Below are 27,555 nucleotides of genomic sequence, written 5' to 3'. Positions count from 1 at the left end.
AAGCAGAGTTAAGATTGATGACCTTGTAAAAAGATTTCACTTTAGAATTCCAGGTTGCGAAATGCATTTTTCTGTAGGACTTTTATTTGTGTCCCAAGGTGGGTCGGTCCTGATAGCACTGGAAATGTGACAGGACCATTTTTGGGTCATGGAAATTAGTTAGAACCAAACTTTCATTGTATCGTGACATTTCTCATTAACTATGAATAAATTGTACATTTAATTTTTCTCTTGCCAGTATGGAAATTTAGCAATATGTCTTTCCTCTGTAATTCAATTGACTTTTCCTTCAGAATATTGACAATGTTTGGAAGGTTTCCGTTACGTTGTCATCCAGCTCTTATCCAGCTCTCTCTCTTTTCCGATGTCAGTTGATAAGGTTTCATTGGCTGAAGGCTTTCAGGTTTTTTATTTCAGCAAGTTCTGGTTCCCTGACTTGAAGGTTTGATTCCAATTAACATTTCATTTTGTAGTTCAGTGTTGACATTTAAATGGAAGGATTTTTTCATGATTGGTTTTGGCCGTTCCAACTCCAATTGGTATCCTGTCCACAAAGCTGCAACTTCAATGCAAACAAAGGCTACAATTCTTTCTGACAATCAGGAAGATAGATGATGCGGAGTGCCAATCCTGCAGTGCTGTAGCTGCACCCAAATTAAATGTGGTAAATTATTTTATTAGATATTATAGGGCACTATACTTCGAATCATAAGGTCTTTACGGCAGAGAAGAAGTCCATGTCCAATCATTCTGGAAAATTGCTTTTGCACAGGACCGTTGCACCCTTCCTCAAAGTGCTGTGACCAGAACTGGATGCAATATAAAAGATCAGTGCACCTGAATTCCCAGGTGTCTCTGTCCCTGCACACTCTCTTTATAACGGTGCTGTTAAGTCCATATTGGATCTCTCACTTTTCTATATTAGGTTCTATCTGCCACCTGTCTATCCATTCTGCTGGCCTATCTATATCCTGTTGCAGTCAATTGGTATCATTCTCGCTTGTTACCAAACCTCCAAGTGTGCTATCATCGACAAATTTTGAAATCTTTGCACTCTATTCCAATATCCAAGTCATTTCCAAACATCGCGCAGTTGCCCGGGCACTGAGCCTTGGGGGACACCACCATCAAAATAGATTTCTGTGAGCTATTAACATGATTTATTGTTTACTCAGCTGAGTTTCGGGACATCTTAGTTGAATAAGGGTGCCTTAATGTTATATTGGTCATTTGGAATATTTAATGCAATTTGGGTAACAGTGATTCAAATGCTTTGACCTTAACTTTACGCTCTTCCCCCTCACTTCTTGGCGTGTTTTGAGACTGGAGGGGGGGGGGGGGGGGTTAGCGTGAAATTGCATGGGATGGGATGTCCTCTGGGATCCTGCCCGACTCATCACGGACCCGATTTTACGGTGGGTGAGGCTTAGATGGAAAGCACGCGCTTTCCCCTATTAAACTTTTAAGTAGCCACTAAAGAGCCTTTTCCTGCCCAACATCAAATTTCAGACTGGCAGGCCTGAAAATATATTATATTGAATATACCAGAATAAAACCTGCAGGAACCAAATTTCACCTCCTAGCAATACACAGAAATGCTGCATTGCCATCAAATGTTTAGGGGCTGTTTAACACAGGGCTAAATCGCTGGCTTTGAAAGCAGACCAAGGCAGGCCAGCAGCACGGTTCGATTCCCGTAACAGCTTCCCCGAACAGGCGCCGAAATGTGGCGACTAGGGGCTTTTCACAGTAACTTCATTGAAGCCTACCCGTGACAATAAGCGATTTTCATTTCATTTTCATTTCATTTTCAAATGTTGGCAGCAACATCCATGTTACTATCGTACGTTCAAATTTTTGCCTGCCTCTAAAATGTAATTATGGGCATAATCTGCGGAAAGGTGTCTAAGTGTCATTCGAGGCAGGTTTGGCCGGGGATTTATTTGTTGGTGAGTTCCACACCGCTGTCTAACCACAGTTAGTCACGTTTTGGGGCCCTGGTGAGTTTCTCCCTGGTCAAGCCCACACTTTGACTTTTCTCTATCACTGGGGAGCCTAACACACTGGCCAGTTCGGCTCCTCAGAGATCTGAATGCTCCGATCTTCAAGTGGGCTTGAGGGTTCCCCACAACCTCTACTCCTGGGCGATTTCACCACCCACGCACATGTGCAGTAGCCCACACTCCCTCAAGTGAGAACAGCCCACTATGGAGTCACTAAGAGCGCCCCCTTTTTCAAGCCTACCCCCCCAAACCTTCCGAAGGCCCCTTCATCTTTTTTTTCACGACACGGCCCACCATGGCAGTGCCAGCCTCCACCAAGGTGCTAGCCTGGCAGTGCCAAGGTGCCCAGATACCGGGGGAGAACCAGGCTGGCACCCAACAGTGTCCCTCACCACCCAGGGGCCTCTGATGACCTTAAGAGACTCTCTTCTCCCTCTCCCACCACCCAGGTGCCGTTCCGCCTGGTCCACAGTACTAATTGGCGCCCAGCTGGGGTCTCCCTGGGAGGCTGGTAGATGTCTGGAGCTGTTTAGATCCACCGACAACACGGTTAAATGGATTAGATCTCGCAAGGCACAAAGGCTGTGGGGAAGATTGGGAAAGGCCCCTCTCGGCATCACTGGCTATGTCTTGCCCCCATAGAAGGGTAACGTTGCCTGTAGATCGTGCCCATAGTTTCAGGAAATGAATTGGCACCACCTATTATATATTTTTGAAATGTCCACGAGATGCAAATAGTTTCCTCAGAATCAATGAAACTAAGCTAATGGTGAGTGGTCTCAAAATTGTCATGGGATTATGTCTGCAGGTGTTGCTATGAATGTAACATTATAACCCTTTATGTTATGTGACTGTCAAACGAATTTGAGTCCATTGTCACTTCTACCTGCAGTACTAACCATATGCCAGAAGGTGGCACTACATCAACACATTTCATGGGTAACAATTTCCCTTCCTGATGACATGTAAAGGCAGGTCTGTTGTATTCCTCCCACTGGCCACATAAATTCCTGTTTGCATGTTTCTCCCATCCTGGTTTTCTCAAGTAGTGGAGGTTTGGCTCCTGCAACTTTCCTCACTTGGCTCTTTCTGTTTAAGGGCAGTAATTCAGCTGCTGTGTTGCAGCTAAGTGACTGCCTTGCCCTCTGCACCATTCTACTTGCTGTAGCTGTCTATTTAGCTGCTAACCCAATCTGTTGGCTGCCTGCCTTTGTGGCCTCACAGCGCATTGCTGGCTGCTGCCCTACCCTGACGGCATCCGAGAGAAAAGCCAGTTGTCGCTGCTGCTTTTGTTGTTCCTCACTGTGCTCCAAATGCTCTTCTGTTAAAATAATTTCCCTAGAAAAGCCCAATACTTCAGTTTTATGCTTGTATTTTCAAATTAACATTGATTCTGTGTCAGGATCCTTCATTCCACATCTTTTGTTTGTTTAGTTTACCTAAATATTTTAATTCATTTATCCTAATCACTGCCTACTTTCTCCAAGGCATTTATTTGGTGCTGTTTCTGCCCATTCCTTGGAAAGCTGCTTCAAATTAGTGAAGCATTTCGCCTCTCTCCATTCCATTTTTATTCTTGGCAATCCCATTCCCTACCTCCATCCCTGCCCTCTCTCACCATTCCTCTCACTCCCTTCCCTCTTTATTCCCCTTTGTCTCAAATTGCTCTGTCTCGTTCTCATCTCCTTTCTTCACAGTCCCCCTCATCTCTGATCCAATTATTTTCCAGCCTCCGACCAGCCTTCAGATGTAAAGAGTGCATTAAATCCGGACACCCTGGGTGGGATTCTCTCATCCCGCGACAGAGAGTCCTCACCATCGTAAACATGTCGTGTTTTACGACGGCGTGAATGGGCCGCTCCCAGGACTAATTCTGACCCCTACAGGGGGCCAGCACGGTGCTGGAGTGGTTCACGCCGCCCCAGCTGCCAATCCCCGGCGCGAGCTAGGCGTTGCGGGATCCGTGCATGCGCAGAGAGGCCGGCGCCAACACGCAGTGGCTTCCTTCACCGCGCCGGCCCCGACGCAGCATGGCGCATGACTACAGGGGCCAGTGCGTAGAAAATGAGTCCCCAGCCAGAGAGGCCGGCCCGCCAATTGGTGCGCCCCGATCGCGGGCCAGGCCCCCCCCCCCCCGGGGGTCAGAGCCCTCCCACGGTCCGCCACCCGACCCTTCACCGCTGAGTTCCCGCCGGCTGAGAGCAGTTGTGGATGGCGCCGGCTGGATGCAGCGTTTCCACGACGGCTGCTCCCAAGGATCCTGGCCCGAGAATTGGCAGGCTGGCCGTGTAGAGCGGCCCGCGACGCTCCAACCATGGCGGTGCCGATTCTCCGCTCTGCCAGGGCGGCGTGGCCCAGTTGCGGGGATTCTCCGGCCCAGCCGAGGGCTGAGAGAATCCCGCCCCTTATATGCAGTGCTGAACGAGATCTACTTGTCTTCATTTTTCAAAGGGCTGGGTACAAACTCTATCTTTATTGTGACTTCATTTTCTCTCTCTAACACTTCATCTCATACACAGAGGGGGCAGCACGGTGGCAAAGTGGTTAGCATTGCTGCCTACGGTGCTGAGGACTCGGGTTCGAATCCCGGCCCTGGGTCACTGTCCGTGTGGAGTTTGCACATTCTCCCCGTGTCTGCGTGGGTTTCGCCCCCACAACCCAAAGATGTGCAGGTTAGGTGAATTGGCCATGCTAAATTTCCCCTTAATTGGAAAAAATAATTGGGTGCTCTAAATTTATTTTTTAAAAATCTTATACACAGATGAAATAAACATGAAATGGGAATTTTTTTTTAAAAAGGGAACTGTTTGGGAAGGAAAAATGAAAAAGAAATCTGAGCAGGACGATAAATTTTGATTAAAATAAACATAAAGCTCCCATTGTAAGAAGTAAAAGGTGGCAAATTGTTCATATTTTGCACATTCCTTAAGCCCTCTCTGATATTGATATTCTCGTGTGTCTGAAGGTCCACTTCGCAGAATATCTATATCTTTTCCTGTATTGAGGCAAGATGCAATGCTTCCCGCAGGCAAGATGGGAATAGTAAGTGACAGAATGCAATGCAATCCTGTACCAGCTTCCTCGAACAGGCGCCGGAATGGGGCGACTAGGGGCTTTTCACAGTAACTTCATTTGAAGCCTACTTGTGACAAGTGATTTTCATTTCATTTCATTCATTTCAATGTTTGGGACTGCAGTACAGAGGCTCCCTCCATGGATGAATAAACCACTCCGCGTGTGAATTCTCCTTGAAGTTACTAAATCATTCTCTGATAGAGGCCAGATTTATCCATTCAGATAGTGAACATTCAAAACCTTAAACGCCAAACATTGAGTACCCAGGTGAAAGGACCTACTATTAATTTTGTATTGCTCCAACTCATGAGTTGCCACTGATAATGCCTCTTCTATATGGCTATGATTTCCATGTACTAACTCCAAAGTATATCATGGAGTTCATCTGACCTACAACAGTTTATTGACTTTGGTTATGATGAGCACAAGGGCCTGCCTTTCAGATGTTATTCAACAGACGCCTTAAGCACTTTTAATCCAAAACAAGGTTTATTCTACAAATTTAGTTAACATTTTTATAAACGCACACAGTAAGCATTTGTATCAACTGCCAACATAAATACCCCACACAGCTACAGTACTCTGTATTTTTAAAAATAAATTTAGAGTACCAATTCATTTTTTCCAATTAAGGGGCAATTTAGTGTGGCCAATCCACCTGCCCTGCACATCTTTGGGTTGTGGGGGTGAAACCAACGCAAACACGGGGAGAATGTGCAAACTCCACACGGACAGTGACCCAGAGCCGGGATTGAACCTGGGACCTCGGTGTTGTGAGGCAGCATTGCTAACCACTGCCCCGCCATGCTGCCTTCAGTCCTCTGTGTATAACCCTTAATAAATTCCCCCTTTAGCTGTTGAAATTTAATAACAAGATCCCATAAACCAGAAAACCCTTTTCAAAGGTGTGGCCCAGCACGCTGCACTCAAGATCTGGCATGGATGCTCCTGTTTCCTTTGCAAAACAGCAGGTTTGAATTTCTTCCAGAAAAGAGTTATTTCTTTTCAAGTCATCAAGCAATCTGGAAACAGCTTTTAAAATGCAGGTAGAGGAAAAGAAAACCGTCTTTCAACCTGTTGTTGCTATCTTTTAGTGGCTATAAATATGGCGGTTAATAAGGTAGCCTTTCTCAATATTGATTATGAATATGCTTTCAGAGTCGCCAGGTATCTCTTGATACCGCCACAAGGTTCAACCGAATATCGATCAAAGAGCCAATACACCAGTTAGTTAGTTCAAAGTCAATGGTACTTTATTTACACACAGTATGGTTTACTCATGCACAATAACACTACAGGCTAAACTATGTCTATAACTAACACCTATACTTAACTTCGGGTTAACTTTAGGTCAGAGGAACAGTGGCCATTGTTCGGATCTGAGGCTGTTGGGTTCGAAGAGGCAGCTGGAGTGTAGCTATGGTTGTCCGTCTGGTAGCGAGCGTTGACCTTGAACTTGCTTCTGGTGGTGCAGGTGGAGGGGTCTCTCCAGTTGGGAGCCGAATCCAAGAGAGCGAACTCATGGCGGGGTTCCTTCTTATATTCGGCGGGGGGGGGGGGGGGGGGGGGGGGCTTCGCGTGCTTTTAGGCGGACCTTAAACTTGGTCCCAATCAATTGGGCAGATTTTCGATTACCACCATCGATCTGAGCCAATAAAGGGGCGGGTGCCTTGATGGATGGGTGTGTCCTAAGTGGCCGTTGGCCTTGCTTTGTTTGTATCTTCTTGCTGAGTTTGTGCCGCCAGAATGTCTGGGACGGTATCAGCTACCTGAGCACTAGTCTTTTGTTTATTGGAGATGGGCCATCAATATGCAAATAGGCCAAGAGTTTTGGTTCTGTCTGCAGTCTGTCTGCTAAATACACATTCAGGCTCTGTGTCTGCTTGTTACTTTGCATTGTCCATTTTTCCTTGTATGCTCTGCGAGTGTCCATTTTATATGCTGAAAGTGGCCATCCCAGATGGCTACACTGTGCAGAACAAAACCAGTTCAAACTCAAAAGCGAAAGTAAAACCAACTCTCGGAGTCACAGCCCAGCTCCACCCACACAATGACATCAGCTGAAACCATGTGGCAAGACAAAAACATTTCTTAAAGGGGCACATGCATGACAAAAGCTTCTGTCTGTGTAACACATAAACCCATCTTTGTTCTGTTCCTGATCAGAATAGTTGGCCAATTTAATTTATTGCCAACATCACTTCACACTTTTTTCCTCCTGTATTTTTTTTGCTGGGGAAAAAAACCCAGTGGACACCTCAAATTGAGTTACAGCCAATGAGGTACTTCTGAAATGTTGTAAATATAGGCAATTTCCCACAAAAAAAAAAATGTGATCATGACCAGATAATCTGTTGAGGGATACAAGTGGGCCAGGGCAACAGGGACACGCTCTTTTAAGTGTGAACATGCAAATTAGGAGTGGGCGTAGGCCCCTCGAGCCTGCTCTGCCATTTAATAAGATCATAGCTGACCTGATTGTAACTTCCACTCCACATTCCTGCCGACCCGCGATATCCTTTCACCCCCCCTTGTTAATCAAGAATCTCACCCCCTTGTTAATCAAGAATCTCACCCCCTTGTTAATCTAGAATCGATCTCTTTTTTTTTAAAATAGTGTCATGGGATCTTTTACATCCACCTGAGCAGGCAGGTAGGGCCTCTGGTTGTAACACCTCATCAGGAAGACAGCACTTCCAACTCTGCAGCATTCCCTTAGCACTGCAGTCGGGTGCCAGCCTTGATTTTCGTGCTCAATCCCTGGAGTGGGAGTTGAAGCCAGAACCTTTGTCACTCAGAGGTGCCCATGAGCCACAGTTTTATTTATCTGGCGTTTTAAAGAAAAAAAAATGCCAGAACCACGAAGCAGCTCTCTGGAGAGAGCAGCCGAGCTGATGTTTGAGGTGGCTGACCTTTTCACTTATAACCGTTTCTGTTTCCCTGCCTCTCTCTTGGTTCAGCTGATGATGCACACAAGCCATCGAGAGAGGTTCTTGCTCTGATTTGTCTCCCAATTTTCTACTGAGCAAACTTTTCCTGGGAACAGTTGACTAGTTTACAAAAAAAAAATTAAAAGTTGGTGACTGGAGTTTTCGTAGTATCTAAACGAAAATGAAATGAAAATCGCTTATTGTCACGAGTAGGCTTCAATGAAATTACTGTGAAAAGCCCCTAGTCGCCACATTCAGGCGCCTGTTCGAGGAGGCTGGTGCTGGAATTGAACCGTGCTGCTGGCCTGCCTTGGTCTGCTTTAAAAGTCAGCGATTAATTTAGGTAAGCCAGGTTTAAGATTTCAGCATCATCAGGGTTTGTTTTAAGTTTTGTCAACTTGCCAACAATAATCAAGTATCTGAAGTAGCTGAATACTTTACTACAACAAGAGGTTGCATTTATTGTAAATCACCTTTAGTAATGTAAAATGCCTCAAAGGGTCATATGAAGTAAGTTGGTTTCCACCGAGTGCTCCGGTTTCCTCCCACAGTCCCAAGATGTGCAGGTTAGCTATATTGAACAATGCGCTGGGGTTATGGGGATGGGGCAGGGGTGTGGGCCTAGGTAGAGTGCTCTTTTGGAGGGGCCTGAGATTATGTTAACTATTCTAATTGAGTTGAGTGCATTGAGAGTTCTCGTGGCTAGTGTGAGAAAACTGAACAGGGACGCCCATATAATATATACATATATTCTCTCCAATTAACTGCAGGAGGAAAAGGTTTCAACCAGCATGTATATTTTTTTTAAAAACCTACATTTAGTGAACAATTGAACAAACTTGGATTTTCTGCACCATTGTTGATATTGATGCTAAATCACAATGCCAGAGAACAACAGGAATTGATTCTGCTTTGGTGTGAATGATACAATTGTGGGGTTAAGAATATAACTGTCGGGGCAGCACGGTGGAACAGTGGGTTAGCCCTGCTGCCTCACGGTGCCGAGGTCCCAGTTCGATCCCGGCTCTGGGTTACTGTCCGGGTGGAGTTTGCACAATCTCCCCGTGTTTGCATGGGTTTCGCCCCCACAACCCAAATATGTGTAAGGTAGGTGAATTGGCCACGCTAAATTGCCCCGTAATTGGATAAAATGAATTGGGTACTCTAAATTTATAAAAAATAAGAATATAATTGTCAGACTTATTGGTATGTTGCAAAGATTATATATTACAAATATTATATATCCAGATTTATAATCGTTATAATTAGAATCACACCATAAAAAGAGTTTAAGGAATTTTCATTTATCAGGCTTGGCATGTCTGATTCTGGCACAAACTTTTATTTTCTTGATACTTTGTGGTGGAAAACATTTGCTTCACAGTTTTCATGGTCTCTAAATATTCCAAAGTGCTGTATACGCAATTAAGTTCTTTTGAAGTAGAAATAGAAAATGCTGGATAAATTCAACAGGTCTGGCTGCTTCTGAGAGAAAAACAGAGTTAATGTTTCCAGTCCATTTGACCCTTCTTTAGAACAGTTCGGTAGAAGCATCCCCTTTCCCCCCTCCGTCCCGTGCCTCGTGCCCCCATCTGCCCCGTGCCTCGTGCCCCCATCTGTCCCGTGCCCCCTTGCTCTCTGTCCCGTGCCCCCTTGCTCTCTGACCCGTGCCCCCTTGCTCTCTGACCCGTGCCCCCTTGCTCTCTGACCCGTGCCCCCTTGCTCTCTGTCCCGTGCCCCCTTGCTCTCTGTCCCGTGCCCCCTTGCTCTCTGTCCCGTGCCCCCTTGCTCTCTGTCCCGTGCCCCCTTGCTCTCTGTCCCGTGCCCCCTTGCTCTCTGTCCCGTGCCCCCTTGCTCTCTGTCCCATGCCCCCTTGCTCTCTGTCCCGTGCCCCCTTGCTCTCTGTCCCGTGCCCCCTTGCTCTCTGTCCCGTGCCCCCTTGCTCTCTGTCCCGTGCCCCCTTGCTCTCTGTCCCGTGCCCCCTTGCTCTCTGTCCCGTGCCCCCTTGCTCTCTGTCCCGTGCCCCCTTGCTCTCTGTCCCGTGCCCCCTTGCTCTCTGTCATGTGCCCCCTTTGCCCTCTGTCCTGCCCCCCCTTGCCCCTCCGTCCTGCCCCCCCTTGCCCCTCCGTCCTGCCCCCCCTTGCCCCTCCGTCCCGCCCCCCCCTTTCCCCTCCGTCCCCCCCCCCCTTTCCCCTCCGTCCCGTGCCCCCCTTTCCCCTCCGTCCCGCGCCCGCCTTTCCCCTCCGTCCCGCGCCCGCCTTTCCCCTCCGTCCCGCGACCCCCTTTCCCCTCCGTCCCCAGCCCCCCTTTCCCCTCCGTCCCGTGACCCCCTTTCCCCTACCTCCGTCCGCGCCACCTCTCTCTCCCCCCCCCCCCCCCCCCCCCACTTGTCCACCCTCTCCTGCTTCTCTGTCCCATTAACATTTGTGTTGTTACACAATGTGGAAATTAGAATGTGGAAAAGCTATTTGCAGTTTCATTGGAAATGAATACCTTGCATGCAAGTAAAATACCCACCATTGACCAATGTTATGAAGTGTAAACCATGTAATTATAGATTAATTACAAAACTCTCATTGAATTGCAGGTTTTGGGCACACCAACAGAGGAAACCTGGCCCGGAGTTCACTCTCTACCACATTTGAAAACAGGTAATCACGTTGGAATTTATAGTGCAATCAAAAATCTATTCAGAATTTTTTAAAAATCCACACTGAATAGCTGGCCTTTTTTTCTCCAAGCCTATTACATGTTTTAATGGCATGCATTGTGCAAGCTTAATTACTAAGTTAAAACTGTGGAAGTTCACAACACACCAAGTTCCTGTAAAGGGAAACCATTGCTATTCAATTGCTTTCTTGAGAACTGAAAAACAGAAAGTGGAGAAGATAGGGTCTTGATATGTTGTAGACTGCTTAATAATAACTGAAAGATGATCAAGATCAAAGTTATGAAGCACCTGTATTTATCATATAGTGCCTTTGAATAATAAAAAGACTGTCAATGCTCTTCATGGAGGCATAATTTGGTCAAAGACAGTTGCCAGGCAAGGGACTGATATAAGGGGAGTTGACTGAAAGCTTGGCCAGAGTGTAGGGTTTTAAGGAAGATCTGAGTGAAGAGTTGGAAAATTTGAAGGAGGGAATTTAAGTGCAAGACTGAGGCAGCTGAAGGCATGGCTTGTCCAATGGTGAGGCAAAAGGAATAGAAGTTGCCCAAGTGGCTGGAATTGGAGCAATGTTGTTGGGTGAAAAGTGTTGCAAGGACAGGGGGGGGGGGGGTGTGAAATTTTGGGAAGGTATGAAAACAAAGATGAAAGTTGCAAATTGGAGACAATGGTCACTGGGTGTCAGATTAGATCAACGAGCACTGGGGTGATGCTGGAGTAAGAATTGGAGCGGGATCGGATGTCAACAACAGAGATTTTGAAGCAATGAAGCTTATGGAGGTTGGGATATGGGAGGCCAGCAGAAGAGCATTGCACTGTCGACTCTGAAGATGACAATGGCAGGGACGAGGGCGTGAGCAGAAGATGGGCTGCGAGAGGGACAGAGGTTGTGATATTGCAGAAGTTGAAGTAAGTGGTCGTTGAGGTGGAGAGGGTAAATGGTCAGAAGTTCATATTCTGGTCAAATATGATATTCAGATTCTGAACTGAGCTAGTGATGGGAGAGGAGAATGGAACTGTTAATGTTGTGGAGTTTATGGTGGTAGCTAGAGACTTTGGTCTTTCTGATGTTTAACTGGAGGAACTTCTGAGTAAATCCATGACTGAATGTCAAGCAAGCTGTCGAGCAACACAGGTTAAGAGATGTGGTGGAGGCTAGAGCTGTGTAATATCAGGACACATGTGGTACCTGACCTGTGTCTCTGAGGAAACTGCTGGGACCAAGAATAGAACCTGGAGGGACTTGAACACTAAAGAGGAGGGGAACCTCTGAAAAAGTAGCAGATCTGTAATGAAACAATATCTGCTGGCAATTCACCTTGGGGTCCACCAATCCCAAGAAAAAAAACACTTCTTGCACAGATCCTCCAAGGTTATCTCCTGATGAATTGTCCAAATATCCCCACCTAGTTCCTGCTGTCTTAAAACATGAAGAGAATGATCCCACATCACCAGCTATCCCTTTCCCAAGGTTATGCCCCGATCTACCTCGCATCACCATTTCTTCTAGCTCTTAAAAAAAGAAAATGGGGTGGACTGTTGGACTTGTATGTAGCCAATTGCATTAACAGAATAGTGGGATACTGTTCTTGAAGCTTGCTTTGGGCCTGGTGAGAACATGTTAAGAGGCTAGATGAGCGTGAGAAAAGGTACAGAAGCTGAAATGAGTCACAGGGAAGTCGGGGATATTTTTTTCTTATTTGTTCATGGGATGTAATCATTTTTGGAAGACGAGCATTTATTGCCCATCCCTAATTGCCTTTGAAAAGATGGTGGTGCCACAGTCATCTGATGTACGTGCACCCACATTGCTGTTAGGAAGGGAGTTCCTAGATTTTGACAAATTTTCCAATGGTGAATGAATGGCTATATAGTTGCAGTGTATGGAGGATGGCTCACATGGTGGTGGTGGTCCCATGCGTCTACAGCCCTTGTCCTTCTAAGTGGTGGAGGTTGAGGTGTTTTCACAGGGTTTTTGAGAGTTGCTGCAGTGCATCATGTAGGTGGTGGAGGGAGGTGACAGATGAGGTGCTGATCAAGCGGGGCTGCTTTGTCCTAAATTGTGTTGAGCTTCTTGGGTGTTGTTGGAGCTGCACTCATCCAGGCAAGTGGAGAGTATTCCATTGCACTCCTGACTTGTGCCTTGTCTATGGATCCAGTAAGAAGTCTTACAACACCAGGTTAAAATCAAACAGGTTTGTTGGCAGCACGGTAGCATAGTGGTTAGCATAAATGCTTCACAGCTCCAGGGTCCCAGGTTCGGTTTCCGGCTGTGTCATTGGCTGTGCGGAGTCTGCACGTCCTCCCCGTGTGTGCGTGGGTTTCCTCCGGGTGCTCCGGTTTCCTCCCACAGTCCAAAGATGTGCGGGTTAGGTGGATTGGCCAGGATAAATTGCCCGTAGTGTCCTTAAAAAGTAAGGTTTGGGGGGGGAGGGGTTGTTGGGTTACGGGTATAGGGTGGATACGTGGGTTTGAGTGGGGTGATCATTGCTTGGCATAACATCGAGGGCCGAAGGGCCTGTTCTGTGCTGTACTGTTCTATGTTTTGTATCACTAGCTTTCGGAGCGCAGCTCCTTCATCAGGTGAGACTTGTACTACTGGTTCAGTTTCGATTCTGATCAATTGTAAAACCCAGGAGGTGGTTGCTGTGTGTTTCAATGATTATAATACTGTTGAATAGCAACAGAAGATGGTTAGTTCACTCTTGTTGTGATGACCATTGCTTGGCACTGGTGTGGCGTGAACATTACTTGCCACTTACCAGCCCCAGCCCTGAATTGCTGTGTGCGGACATAGACCTCTTTGATATCTGAGGAGTCGTGAATAGAAATGAAGAATATGCAATCATGAGCCAATATGGTAGCACAAGTGGATAGCACAGCGCCAGGGTTCCAGATGAAATAACCCGCTGGGTCACTGACTGTGCGGAGTCTGCATGTTCTCCCCGTGTCTGTGGGTTTCCTCCGGATTCTCCGGTTTCCTCCCACAGTCCAAAGACGTGCAGGTTAGGTGGGTTGGTTATGATAAATTGCCCTTAGTGACCAAAAAGGTTAGGAGGGGTTATTGGGTTACAGGGATAGGGTGGAAGTGAGGGCTTAAGCCAGTCGATGCAGACTCGATGGGCTGAATGGCCTCCTCCAGCACTAAGTTCTATGTTCTAAATCAATTTCTCTCTCCCAAGTAATCAAGTGTAAACCTACATAGAGTACATAGAACATACAGTCAGAACCTGTGGCATACCTCATTATTACAACATATGCCTGTCTTGCTGCTCACTGTTATTAGATCTCTTGTGAATTACTTTGTGTCTGAATATAATGTGTTGAATATTAGAGCTAAGTGGTGCCAAAAGTATCTTGGAGTGTTGATGCTGAGGCACGCCAACAGGAAATTAATGCAACTGAAAGAAAATAATGAAAATGATCCATCAACGTTATTGTAGGAGCTGAACCAAGGCTAAGAACATACAGTGCAGAAGGAGGCCATTCGGCCCAGCAAGTCTGCACCAACCTACTTGAGCCCTCACTTCCACCCTGTCCCCGTAACCCAATAACCCCTCCCAACATTTCTTTTTGGTTATGAAGGGCAATTTATCATGGCCAATCCACCTAACCTGCACGTCTTTGGACTGTGGGAGGAAACCGGAGCACCCGGAGGAAACCCACACAGACATGGGGAGAACGTGCAGATGCCACACACAGAGTGACCCAGTGGGGAATCGAACCTGGAACCCTGGTGCTGTGAATTGCTATCCACTCGTGCTACTGTGCTGCTATTAATTGTGTATATAAAATATAATATTAAAATGTGTTGAAATTTCTGTTCTATAAGTTTGATAGGATCTGTATTATCATACTTTCTGATGTATTTCTTTTCTTACTGGCCATGTGCAAAGTGTGTATATTGAACTGTATACCTTAAATTAAACAGCAGGGGGCAATAGATACCATAAAATGTCAGAGTTTGAAATGCAGCTGCAGGTTTTCCCAGTTTCATTCCTGAAAATGCTCAGGAATGTAGTTTTAACATTAAATGAGCTGAAGATGAAAGTTACATTGAACGCTGGATGTGTATGTGTGTGTGTGTATAATATATATATATACTTTTGAAAATTAAAATCTATAGGCAACTCTCTGGCAACGGATCTTTCACGTTCATCCACTATCCTCCACGTTCTAGACATTGTGTGTGTTTATTGCACATTTCTTTTGGCTATTTGTCGTCTTCTGCAAATATTCATAAGGATGTTTGGTTCTTGTCTGACCACGAGAAAAGCAATTATTAGCTTAATCATAAGCTAATTTAAAAACATAAGTAAGAGTTTGCATTGACCACAGGATTCTCTAAACTGCCTTACCACTGACAAAGTATATTTAAAGTGTAGATGCTATTGGAAGGAAATGCAACAGCCAATTTGTGCACAGCAAGGTCTCTCAAACAGGAGCGGGGTAAATGACCAGATAATCTGCTTTAGGAACATTGAAAAAATGGAAGCAAGAGGAGGCCATTCGGCCCTTCAAGCCAGTCCGTCAGTCATTATAATCATGGTTGATCATCCAACCCAATAACCTAATCCCACTATACACCATACAATGTTTTGGACTCAACTACGTCCTAAGGTAATGAATTCCACAGGCTCACCACTCTCTGGGTGAAGAAATTTCTCCTCACCTCTGTCCTAATGTTTTTGTCTTATCACATGGCTTCAGTGATGTCATTGTGTGGGTGGAGCTGGGCTGTGGCTCTGGGTGTTGGTTTCGCTTTGAGTTTGAACTGGTTTTGTTATGCACCAGTTGAAAGAAGGTTTTTTTCTATCTGCATTTTAAAAGCTGTTTCCAGACAGCTTGATCACTTGAAAATAAATAACAGTGTTTTGGAAGGAATTCAAACCTGATCTTTTGGGAAGGAAACAGGAGCATCCATGCCAAATCTTGAGTGCTGTGTGCTGGACCACACCTTTGAAAAGGGGTTTTTGGTTTATGGCATCTTGTTATTAAATTGGAGTAGCTAAAGGGGGAATTTATGAAGTGTTGTACATAGAGTACTGTAGCTGTGTGGGGTATTTATGTTGGTAGTTGATAAAATGTTTACTTTCTGTGTTTATAAAAATGTTAACTAAATTCTTGGAGTAAACCTTGTTTTTGATTAAAAGTGCTTAAGGCATCTGTTGAATAACACCTGAAAGGTAGGCCCTTGTGCTCCTCGTAACCAAAATCAATAAACTGTTGTAGGTCAGGCAAACTCCATGATACACATTGGAGTTTTCTAAACCCTGGCCCGTAACAATAGTCATTCTTATGGTCCATTTCCAAAAGGCCAAGGTAGACCTGATGTTTGGATTGTTTGATCTTCAGGTCTGCCTGAATGGGAATAATATACCAACAATTAAATTCTCTTTCTGTTTTCTGTGGATCTGTGTGAACCGCAATGTCTACTCTCGGCCTATTCAGTTGGAGGGGCAGTGGCAGTGAAGAAAAACCCTTTGGAATCGGGTTATGAAAGCCAGCTGGAGGGGATATTATTGTTTTTGTTCTTTAACTAGTTTCCTTGTGATACTTCAATCTGGCTCAGACCAGCATAATGTCACGGCATTTGAACACATGATTTCCTCTTAAATTTACTTTCCTTCACTCGAGCGAGTTACTTACAAAGTAGTTTGTGAATCACACACATTGTTGGCGGACTGACTGCAGCTTATTTGGCAGTCTCATCCTCGCTCCTTGTCCAAGGTTAGTTTTGAATTTGGCTTGCCTGAGGCGATCACAGTGTCAAAGTTTTCACTTCTATCTTGTGTTTCCTGCTTTGAAGAAATAGATAATTTAGTTGTGCAAAGGAAATTAATCGTTTTGTGGACGAGATCAGGGGTTTGCTTATTTAGACTATTTGTTTTTTTTGTGATCGTGCCTTTAAGTAAGCACATTATTAAATGGGTGTCAGAAAATTGGTAATCGTGTCTTATTGCCCCCAGATGATTTTTATATCATAAGTCACCTTGCCTCACTGAACCGCTCACACATGAATGATTTCAGATTCTGCTTTCAAAATTCACACTTTCAAATCGTCTTTTAAATTATGCATTCCATCAAAGTTCCACTTTCAGGTTTTAGACATCTTCGGGTTTTACTCTGTCTTTACAGGATTTTACACAATCAACCAGATTTCCACAATTATTTCTCATCATGTCCCCCAAATATAGCAATTTCTCACAAATCCTAGCATTATTGCAGATATCTTTCTGACCCCTCAGAATCCAAAGCCTTTTCAACTTACTGTGACTTTAGTGAACAGTAATCTGTTCTGGTTCCCAGTTTCCTCTGTTCCATTACCTCCAGACTTCTTGGAAACTTCTTTTCACTACCCATCTCCAACTGCAATCAAATTAGCTAAATGAAAACTTAAAAGCTTTTCTACAGGGCCCCAGTTGCTGAGCAATACCTGCATACCTCTGCTGGCCTCTTTATTCTTCATGCCTTAGCCCCTTTTAAGCACAATAGAAACACAGTTGGAACTTAACGAACCTCCACACATACAAACATTTTTGTCCAGCATGAATCTAACTATAGTTTTTTTCCTTCCAGGCTCAGATACATTAAATTAAATATGCTTTAAAATTATACCTTGTGCTGGATTCCCCACCCCGCCGCGCCACATCTCAGGTTCACCCCGCCGGCGGGGTGCTCCGTTACGCCAGCCGGTCAATGGGATTTCCCATTGTGGGGCCACCACTGGGCTGCCGGCAAAACGGAGCATCCCACCGGCGGAGAATCCAGCCCCTGATTTTACCAATATAAATATAAATCCCTTAAAACTACCTTTGCTTTCATAAGAAGGGGAAAGGATGGAATCGGTAGCTAGGGACTCAGGGTGGCATAATGATATGCCTAGAATGAAAAGTAATTACTTGCAGCTACAACTTGGTTTTTGGAATAAAATGAAACAGCCAAAGTTTGTTACATCCAATTTTGTGTCAAACATGTTTGATTGTAAGGTAGCTTTCTTGCAGAGTAGCCATATTCAAATCAGCCTTCGCTCAGATTTTAATTTTCTTTTAATTGAATTATTCAGTCATCAGATGTGTCACAATGTTATTTTGGTGTTGTCCATATTCAGATTGATCATGATTGGTGTAATTTGTTATGGTTCTAAGTGTCAACTGTCTGAGGCAAAGGATTGTTGTTATGTTTGACTGTGATCCCCTGATTTAGAAATTTTCAGTCTTATTAGTACCCTGTCCTCTCATTTCTCTGTATTATGCTGGTTCTGCATCATGTGTAGTGATGTCAGCAAAGTGTTTGCACTTGCTTCGAGCAGATCATCACCTTGATTTTTTGAGCATCACCGTTAATAAACCTCTCATAATGTTTTACAAGTATCCAGAGTGTTGGCACCTCCATTACCTTTCTCTCTGCCACAGCCAGGCACAGCAGCTCCAGGGTACCAGGTTTGATTCCCGGCTTGGGTCACTGTCTGTGTGGAGTCTGCACATTCTCCCTGTTTTTGCGTGGATTTCCTCCCACAGTCCAAAAATGTGCAGATTAGGTGGTTGGCCATGCTAAATTGCCCTTGGTGTCTAAAAAGATTTGGTTGGGTGGGGTTATTGGGTTGTGGGGGTGTGGGCTTGGGTAGCGTGCTCTTTTCAAGGGCCAGTGAGGACTCGATGGGCCAAATGGCCTCATTCTGCACTGTAAGTACTGTGGTACAACATTTGGGGTCGCTGATAACTTAATACATGTTTACATTGCAAGACATCTTGAGCCATTAGATTGGATTGTTTATTTCTTGATCTTTTTTACAAGCCTATCTGCAACCCCATTCCTGATATTGAGTACTGAGCAGGAACTTGGCCAAAGTAGCCTAAGCTGGTCAGCTGATGCCTATATGAAGTCCATAAGGAGGGCCCCCCAAATTACTTGATTTACCATTTTTCATGACTGTTGACCATTTTGATCTGTTGCTTCCCATCGACGTTTGAAGGTTTTTGGGACAACATTAGCAACTGGATGGGATTCATTCTCCATGCTTGTGGTGCGGGTTTAATATTTTAACATCCGAATTGACCGTGACTCGTGCAGTGCTGACAAAACAAAATATGACATTTCTCACTCTACAAATATACCATGTACAGCAGTGTCATTAGAGTCAATGATCTGGACTGGGCTTGTCTGATATAAGGGCTTCTTTTATTATTTTAGCAAGTCCACTCCAGTAAAATACGCAGCTGCGCAAGGAAGGCTGTCTGAAGCACTTGGCCCTACTTTGGATGTGTGCTCAAATGAAATTTAAGTCATGGCTTTTTTTTGTTGTGGATTTTTATTTGGCAGCTTTGTATTGAAGGTCTTTAGTTTGAACCTGTCACTGATGCACAGAGAATTTGTTTACATTTGCAACTGAGATAATTTAGACATGGAGCTGCTTTTGTTACCTAGCTTTTATTTCCATTCCAGTGCGTGTGCTTCATTGGGTTTGCAATGCTACCAAATGTGAGTGGCTAATGTAAAAACGACTATTCTTTCAGGGACACTGGAGTAGGAGGACTCTAGAAATATACTGGGTTAGGGGGAAAGCAGAAATTCAGCTTTGGGGCACAGAATGGGTAGAGCAGATCAGCTAGCTGTTTAAACACCCAGCCCCTGCAATTTTCCTCTCTAAATTTGGTTTTAGCGAAACTTTTAAATGGTCAGCTATTTCAACTTAATTGTATTTTTTTGATGGCATGGTGGTTTGGTGATGGCTTTCTGGGAGTGTTGTGGAATATCATCAATTGACCAGCACTAATCAAATCCAACAGCCATTAAAGTTGTTCGATACACTGAACTAATGAGAGATCTTGTAAGATTCAATGAAGGGGACTTCCGGTGGCGGCAATGAGGAGCTAAGCCGCACATTCGGCAGCTCCCGCTGAGAACGGACTTTGGGGCTCTTTTCAGGGCCCCCAACGGAGCTGTGGTGGCAAATCCCGACGTGGGAAGAGGTCAGGAGTCGACCCCAACGGTTCTATGGTCTGGACCAGGAGGGGGTAAGGAGAAAACCGGAGGAAGCTCCCCTGAAAAAGCGGGGGAAGGAAGACAAAATGGCGGCCGGCGGAGGCCTTGAGGAGCTGAGGCAGTGGGCTCAGGAGCAGCAGGCGACTCTGCTGCGCTGCTTCCAGGAACTTAAGTTGGAGCTTCTGGAGTCGCTGAAGGTAACCAACAGGGAGCTGATGGAGACCCAGACAGCCCAGGGGGCTGCGATCCGGGAGCTGCAGCAACAGGCCTCCGAAAGAGAGGATGAGGTCGTGGCCGTGGCGAGGAAGGTGGAGATGCACGAGGCGCTCCATAAAAGATGGCAGGAGCGGTTCGAGGAGCTGGACAACCGGTCGAGGAGGAAGAATTTGCGGATCCTGGGGCTCACGGAGGGGCTGGAGGTGTCGGACCTAGCGGCCTATGTGGTGACTATGTTAAACTCGCTGATGGGGGCTGGGTCCTTCCAGGGGCCCCTGGAGTTAGAGGGGGCCCACAGAATTCTGGCTAGGAGGCCCAAGCCGGCGGTGTTGGTGCGGTTTCATCAGTTCGTGGATCGTGAGTGTGTGCTCCGGTGGGCCAAGAAGGAGCGGAGCAGCAAGTGGGAGAACACGGAGGTGCGGGTCTTCCAGGACTGGAGTGCGGAGGTGGCGAGGCGGAGGGCCGGGTTTAACCAGACGAAGGCGGTGCTCCATAGACGGAGTGTGAAGATCAGCATGTTTCAGCCGGCGCGCCTGTGGGTCACCTATAAGGATCGGCACCATTATTTTGAGTCCCCGGAGGAGGCGTGGGCCTTTGTGCAGGCCGAGAAATTGGACTCAAAGTGAGGGTCTAAGATGGGGGATGCTGTATAATACTGTATTTGTATTTGCTTGGTTTAATGTAAGATGTGGGTTGGCCTTAGGGTGGGTGGGGTGATGTTGATTTGTCTTTTCTATATGGGTTTTCCTGCAGGGGTTGGGTGGACGGGTTCGGACAGAGGGGTAAACGGGGATTTCGGGGAGCTGGTGGGGGGGACTGACAATGGGAGTAGTCCTGGGCCGGGCAGGGCGAAAGCGCGGGCTTTCTGCGGGTTTCCCGCACTGGGAGATGGATGAGAAGAGTAAGGGGGTGGCGTTAAATGTGGTGGCTGACATTGGCGGGAGATATGTGATGGGGAGTGGCAAGCTGCAGGGGGAGCGGGTGGTGTTGGTGAATGTTTACGCCCCAAATTGGGACGATGCGGGGTTTATGCGGCGTATGTTCGGCCGCATTCCGGACCTGGAGGTGGGGGCCCTGAACATTGGGGGGGACTTCAACACGGTACTGGATTCCCCCATTGGATCGATCGAAGTCCCGGACGGGTAGGAGGCCGGTGGCAGCTAAGGTGCTGAGGGGATTTATGGACCAGATGGGAGGGGGGTGGATCCCTAGAGGTTTGCGAGGCCAAGGGCCAGGGAATACTCATTTTTCTCCCACGTCCATAAGGCCTACTCGAGGATTGATTTTTTTGTACTGAGTAGGGGGTTGGTTTCGAGGGTGGAGGATGCGGAATACTCCGCCATTGCCATTTCAGATCATGCACTGGGTGGACCTCGGGCTGGGGGAAGAGAGGGACCAATGTCCGCTCTGGCGCTTGGAGGTGAGGCTGCTGGCAGATGAGGAGGTGGCCGAGAGGGTTCGAGGGTGTATCGAGAGGTACCTTGAGGCCAATGACAACAGGGAAGTCCGAGTGGGGATGGTCTGGGAGGCATTGAAGGTGGTGATGAGGGGGGAATTGATCTCCATCCGAACCCATAGGGAGAGGGGGGAGCAGAGGGAGAGACTGATAGGGGAGATGGTGCAGGTGGATAGGAGATATGCGGAGGTTCCAGAGGAGGGATTGCTGGGGGAGAGGCGTAGCCTTCAGGCCAGATTCGACCTATTGACTACCAGAAAGGCGGAAGCTCAGTGGAGGAAAGCACAAGGGGCGGTGTATGAATACGGGGAGACGGTGAGCAGGATGCTGGCACACCAGCTCCAAAAGCGGGACGCGGCCAGAGAGATTGGGGGAGTGACGGATAAGGCTGGGAAGGTGGTGCGGAGGGGAGTAGATGTTAACGGGGTCTTCAGAGACTTCTATGGGGAACTGTACCGGTCTGAGCCCCCGGTGGAGGGGGGTGGAATGGGGCGCTTCTTGGACAAGCTGCGATTCCCGAGGGTGGAGGAGGAGCAGGTGGAGGGACTGGGGGCGCCGATCGAGCTGGAGGAGGTGGTCAAAGGGATAGGGAGCATGCAGTCAGGGAAGGCGCCGGGACCGGACGGGTTTCCGGCGGAATTTTATAAAAGGTATTTGGACCAGTTGGGCCCCCTGTTGGTCCGGACCTTTAACGAGGCAAGGGGGGGGGGGCTTTGCCCCCAACTATGTCACGGGCGCTGATTTCCTTGATCCTGAAGCGGGACAAGGACCCTCTGCAGTGCGGGTCATATATGCCGATTTCGCTGCTGAACGCCGACGCTAAGCTGCTGGCAAAGATCCTGGTCACTAGAATAGAGGATTGCGTGCCCGGGGTCATTCATGAGGACCAGACGGGGTTTGTGAAGGGAAGGCAGTTGAATACGAACGTGTGAAGGCTCCTCAATGTCATTATGATGCCGGCCATGGAAGGGGAGGGGGAGATAGTGGTGGCATTGGATGCGGAGAAGGCCTTTGATAGGGCTGAGTGGGAGTATTTGTGGGAGGTATTGGAGAGGTTTGGGTTTGGGGAGGGGTTTATCCGGTGGGTGAGGCTGCTCTATGAGGCCCCGATGGCGAGTGTAGCCACAAATAGGAGGAGGTCGGAGTACTTTCGGCTGTACCGGGGGACGAGACAGGGGTGCCCCCTGTCCCCCTTGCTCTTCGCATTGGCGATTGAGCCCCTGGCCATGGCATTGAGGGAGTCAGGGAACTGGAGGGGCCTGGGGTGGGGAGGAGCATCGAGTGTTGCTGTATGCGGACGACCTGTTGCTGTATGTGGCGGACCCGGTGGGGGGTGATGCCGGAGTTGATGAGGACTCTTAGTGAATTCGGGGGTTTCTCGGGGTATAAGTTGAAACTGGGCAAGAGTGAGGTGTTTGTGGTGCATCCGGGGGATCAAGAGGAGGGGATTGGTAGGCTCCCATTGAAGCAGGCAGGGAAGAGCTTCAGGTACCTAGGAGTCCAGGTGGCTGGGAGCTGGGGGGTCCTGCACAAGCTCAACCTCACAAGGTTGGTGGAGCAGATGGAGGAGGAGTTTAAGATGTGGGATATGTTACCACTGTCACTGGTGGGGAGGGTGCAGTCCGTTAAGATGACGGTGCTCCCGAGGTTTTTGTTCCTGTTCCAGTGCCTCCCCAAACTTATCCCGAAGGCCTTTTTTAGGAGGGTCAACAGGAGTATCACGGGATTTGTGTGGGCGCATGGGACTCCGAGGGTGAGAAGAGTGTTCCTGGAAAGAAGCAGGGATAGGGGGGGCTGGCGTTGCCCAACCTCTGTGGGTACTATTGGGCTGTCAACGCAGCTATGGTGGGTAATGGACGAGGAAGGGGCAGCATGGAAGAGGATGGAGGCGGCGTCATGTGTGGGCACGAGCCTGGAGGCGCTGGTAACGGCGCCATTGCCGCTCCCTCCAGCGAGCTAGACCACGAGCCCAGTGGTGGCGGCTACCCTCAAAATTTGGGGGCAATGGAGACGGCATAAGGGGGGCTCGATGGAGGACCCGATACGGGGGAACCATCGGTTTGTTCCAGGGAGCATTGATGGCGGATTCCTGGGCTGGCACAGGGCAGGGGTTAGGAGGTTGAGGGACCTGTTTGTGGAGGGGAGGTTCGCGAGCTTGGGGGAGTTAGAGGGGAAGTTTGGGCTCCCCCTGGGGAACATGTTTAGGTACATACAGGTGAGGGCGTTTGCCAGGCAGCAGGAGGAGGGGTTCCCCTTGCTGCCCCCACGAGGGGTGCGGGATCGGTTGCTCTCGGGGGTGTGGGTTGGAGGAAGGAGGATTTTGGACATATACCGGGTGATGCAGGAGGTAGACGATGCCTCGGTGGAGGAACTGAAGGGTAAATGGGAAGAGGAACTGGGTGAGGAGATTGAGGAGGGGACGTGGGCGGATGCCCTGGAGAGAGTGAATTCCTCCTCTTCCTGTGCGAGGCTTAGCCTCATACAGTTCAAGGTGCTGCATAGGGCCCACATTACTGGGACGAGGTTGAGTAGGTTCTTCGGGGGCTAGGACAGGTGTGCTAGATGCTCGGGGACCCCAGCGAACCACGCCCATGTGTTTTGGGCGTGCCCAGCACTGGGGGAGTTTTGGAAGGGGGTAGCAAGGACGGTGTCGAGGGTGGTGGGATCCAGGGTCAAGCCGGGCTGGGGACTCGCAATTTTTGGGGTTGCAGTGGAGCCGGGAGTGCAGGAGACGAAAGAGGCCGATGTTCTGGCCTTTGCGTCCCTAGTAGCCCAGCGGAGGATTCTTCTTCAGTGGAAGGATGCGAGGCCCCCAAGCGTGGAGGCCTGGATCAATGATATGGCAGGGTTCATTAAATTGAAGAAGGTGAAATTTGCCTTGAGGGGATCAGTACAGGGGTTCTTTAGGCGGTGGCAGCCTTTCCTGGACTTCCTGGCGGAACGGTAGGGAAATAGGCCGGCAGCAGCAGCAACCGGGGGGGGTTTGGATTGGGGGGGGGGGGGGGGGGGGGGGGGGGGGGGGGGGGGGGGGGGGGGGGGGGGGGGGGGGGGGGGGGGGGAGGGAGAACTGTGTACATGGGTTTGTGGGATGTGCCGGGTGTTATCTCTTTCCCTTGTGTTGTTGGGTGTTCTTTTGTTGTTTTCTTTTGTTTGTAGTTGCTTTTGAAGTTGGGTGGGAATTGTCCTTGGGGTGTTTTGTTAATAGAGTTGAGTTGTTTATATTTTGTAAAAATTTCAATAAAATTATTTTAAAAAAAAGATTAAATGAAGGGAATTGTATTTGGGTAGCAATATTTTGTAACCATAAACATAATGTAATTTAATATTGTTTGGAGCAGATGTAGTGGTTTGGAAGCACCAAACAAGATCCTTTGACTTACATTTGACAGCATGGTAAGATGGAATCTAGTTTTCTTTAGTTGATTTTGAAGATTTATTAATTAATTAGGAACATTTATTGACACACATTTACTGAATAAATGAAACCGTTTGTTACAATATGTGGTTTATCCATAAACTAACATAAGAAATATAAATGAGCATGTGGTGGAAAGATATATTTGTCGGAGCAGCATGGTGGTGCAGTGGTTAGCACAGCTGCCTCACAGCGCTGAGGTCCCAGGTTCGATCCCGGCTCTGGGTCACTGTCTATGTGGAGTTTGCACATTCTCCCCGTGTCTGTGTGGGTCTCACCCCCACAAACCAAAGACGTGCAGGGTAGGTGGATTGGCCATGCTAAATTGCCCCTTAATTGGAAAAAAAGACATATTTATCAGTAACTTTATTTTTCCTGTGTGTGTATGTGCATCTATACTCTACTCGCTAAGTTAACGATGTTTTGTGAAGATCATTGTAGTTGCATTTATCTTATTTAAAATTGTAAAGGTAGAATCGTTAAAAATTTTCAAAAGTTTATTCTGACAGGGTTTTAACTTGGCGATGAAACCAGAAAAACATTATTTTAGTATTTTGCATGCTCATCATTATTTACTGGAGTCTAACAAGTGCAAATAACCAGTGAAAATAACAAGCAGTGCACTGTCATTGCAAAGTGTTTTTTTAATAAAAAGAAATATTTTATTACGTTGATTAACTTCAATTGAAAGCAATGAAAATCTTATGGAAAATTAAGGTCGCTCTCACATATTTGTAGTAATGAAGTGCTTTCATCTGAGGATCAGTGGCTTATTGGCTTGAAACTTGTTGACCTTCCTGGAGATTATTTACTGTGGTAACCTAACACAGCAGTCATAGCAAAATCCTAACTTCATCAAAGTATATTTACATCAATAAAACAGGTTTGTTTCTGGGGATTGGTTTTACCAGTTGAAAGTCAATGACCATGTGCAACACCCCCACAGAGTCTTTCACATTACACTGCAATCTATTGGCAGACAAATAGCTCGGGGTGAAGTGAACCATAGCTGTTGCTGAGGTGGCAATAATAATTTTCACAGTACTTTATTTTGCTTAATAAGACCGTCCACAATTGTCTGTAACTTCATCGTTTTTTTCTTTTGACGCCAGTAAAATTATTGTTTCCCCTTCTGTCTAGATCCTTGATTCTAAACGAGGAATTCTGAACAAGAGAGTTGGCAGATGATCTGCTCACAGAACTTTGCTAATACTTTGTAACCGGCATTATGAGGAGCAAATTGACTTGCCCTCTGAATTTGATTTTTTTTCCCCCTGTAGAACACTTGTCTCTATTCAGTATGGTCAGCTGCAATCAAGAACCATGGCAAACTTTGCAGATGTAAATTTTAATCCTTCCTCATTAAGTTGAAATCTACTCATACCATACACTTGCTTGCACCCAAACAAATTGATGTGGCTTTTGAATGTAGATATGTTTGTTGGAAGTGATTTTGCGAATAAGGTTATATTTCCTGTGTCCTTCCAGCCTTAAACGTACAACTTAATGGAGGAGGTAATGAAAGAGCAGAGAAAAGAAAATGCACATTTGTTTGGACAGGTTCTAGATGGTGTAATGGTTGGCAGATTGTCAGAGGTGCACCTGCACTGCAGAATCTGGGTGTTTGAGGATGGCTGGACTACCTCGACAAGAAAATTAGCAGGAGTGGTCTCCATCTTTAATCTCTCTGGCTCGAGTTATTGAGCTGGACTGTGACTTGGAGAGACCTGGACGTATAAGGGAGGGGAAGGATTTTCTGGAGAGTGTTATCTAGAATACGGTCAGACCTCAGAGAAAACATAGGTTCGGGAAAGGGAAAGCGTGACTGCTCAAGAGCAGGCTAGTAGAGATCGATGTCCTGGAGACGCTGGTCCTGCTCAACAGGCATATACTTGCTGTCTATGAGGATGAGGAGAGAGACTGTTGGGTGGACAGCCAAAATGTAGCTGAGGGAAGAGCAGAATAGAATTTTTTTTTTCTTTTTTCATTTATGTGAAGTGAGCGTCGATGGTTGGGCCAACATTTATTACCTGTCCCTAACTGCCCTCCATTTCAGAAGGCAGTTGAGAGTTGCTGTGGATCTGAAGTCACATGTAGGCCAGACCAGGTAAGGATGACAGATTTTCCGACAATCATCAATGGTTTCATGGTCATCAATAGACTTTCGATTCCACATTTTAAAAAATGGAATTCAAATTTCACCACCATGATGGGATTCGAACCCAGGTCCCCAGATCTTGCCCTGGGTCTCTGAATTACTAGTCCAGTGACAATACTACTGGCCACAGCACCCCTAAATGTGGTAGTAATAGGAGGCACTATAATTATTAGGATATATAGCTAAGGTTAAACATAAAATTGAAGGGAATCATATTAAAATAAGTTAAAATGTCTTGTTACAATCTGATTAGGACCAGTCACCTTTCGGTGTAAGTAGACACAATTTAAAGTCCCAGTTACCCGCTAAGAGAATAAGGTCACAAGATTCTACAATTTTACTACACTTGATCTTAGCCAAAAGGCCGAGAAGCGATGATTCTACAATTTTAAACCGAAAAATAGCTATCTAAAGTCAGCAAAGTAAAACAATCTTACTATATTTATCTTGTATTCACCGCACTACATAGCAACCTGAATCTCCTCGAGAGCTGCACTGATTCAGGCTGCCTGAGTGGCTGCTCACCACCTGATGGGTTGTCTCGTCTCCGCCATGCGTTCCATGGGATTTCCAAAGCTGTGTTTCTGCCTCGACTTACCCGCATAATTCCAGCTCCTTTGCAGACTGCTAGCTTTACTGAGCTGGCACT

The 27,555-nt window shown here is 46.8% G+C and overlaps 1 protein-coding gene and 1 pseudogene across 4 annotated transcripts in view; one reads left to right on the top strand and one right to left on the bottom strand.

Annotated features, from left to right (window-relative positions):
- The window catches only part of cdk14 (cyclin-dependent kinase 14), a 776,296-nt gene that overhangs the window by 517,375 nt on the left and 231,366 nt on the right, over window positions 1-27,555 (top strand). For all 4 annotated transcript variants that reach the window (XM_038797927.1, XM_038797929.1, XM_038797930.1 and 1 more), the window contains one exon: window positions 10,596-10,659. In XM_038797927.1, the coding sequence (XP_038653855.1) occupies window positions 10,596-10,659 (64 nt within the window). The remainder of the gene's footprint in view (window positions 1-10,595; window positions 10,660-27,555) is intronic.
- Window positions 27,127-27,282, bottom strand: LOC119966726 (annotated as a pseudogene).

Source organism: Scyliorhinus canicula, chromosome 5 (assembly GCF_902713615.1).
Source record: "Scyliorhinus canicula chromosome 5, sScyCan1.1, whole genome shotgun sequence".
NCBI lineage: Eukaryota > Metazoa > Chordata > Chondrichthyes > Carcharhiniformes > Scyliorhinidae > Scyliorhinus > Scyliorhinus canicula.
This window is presented reverse-complemented; position numbering and strand designations above follow the sequence as displayed.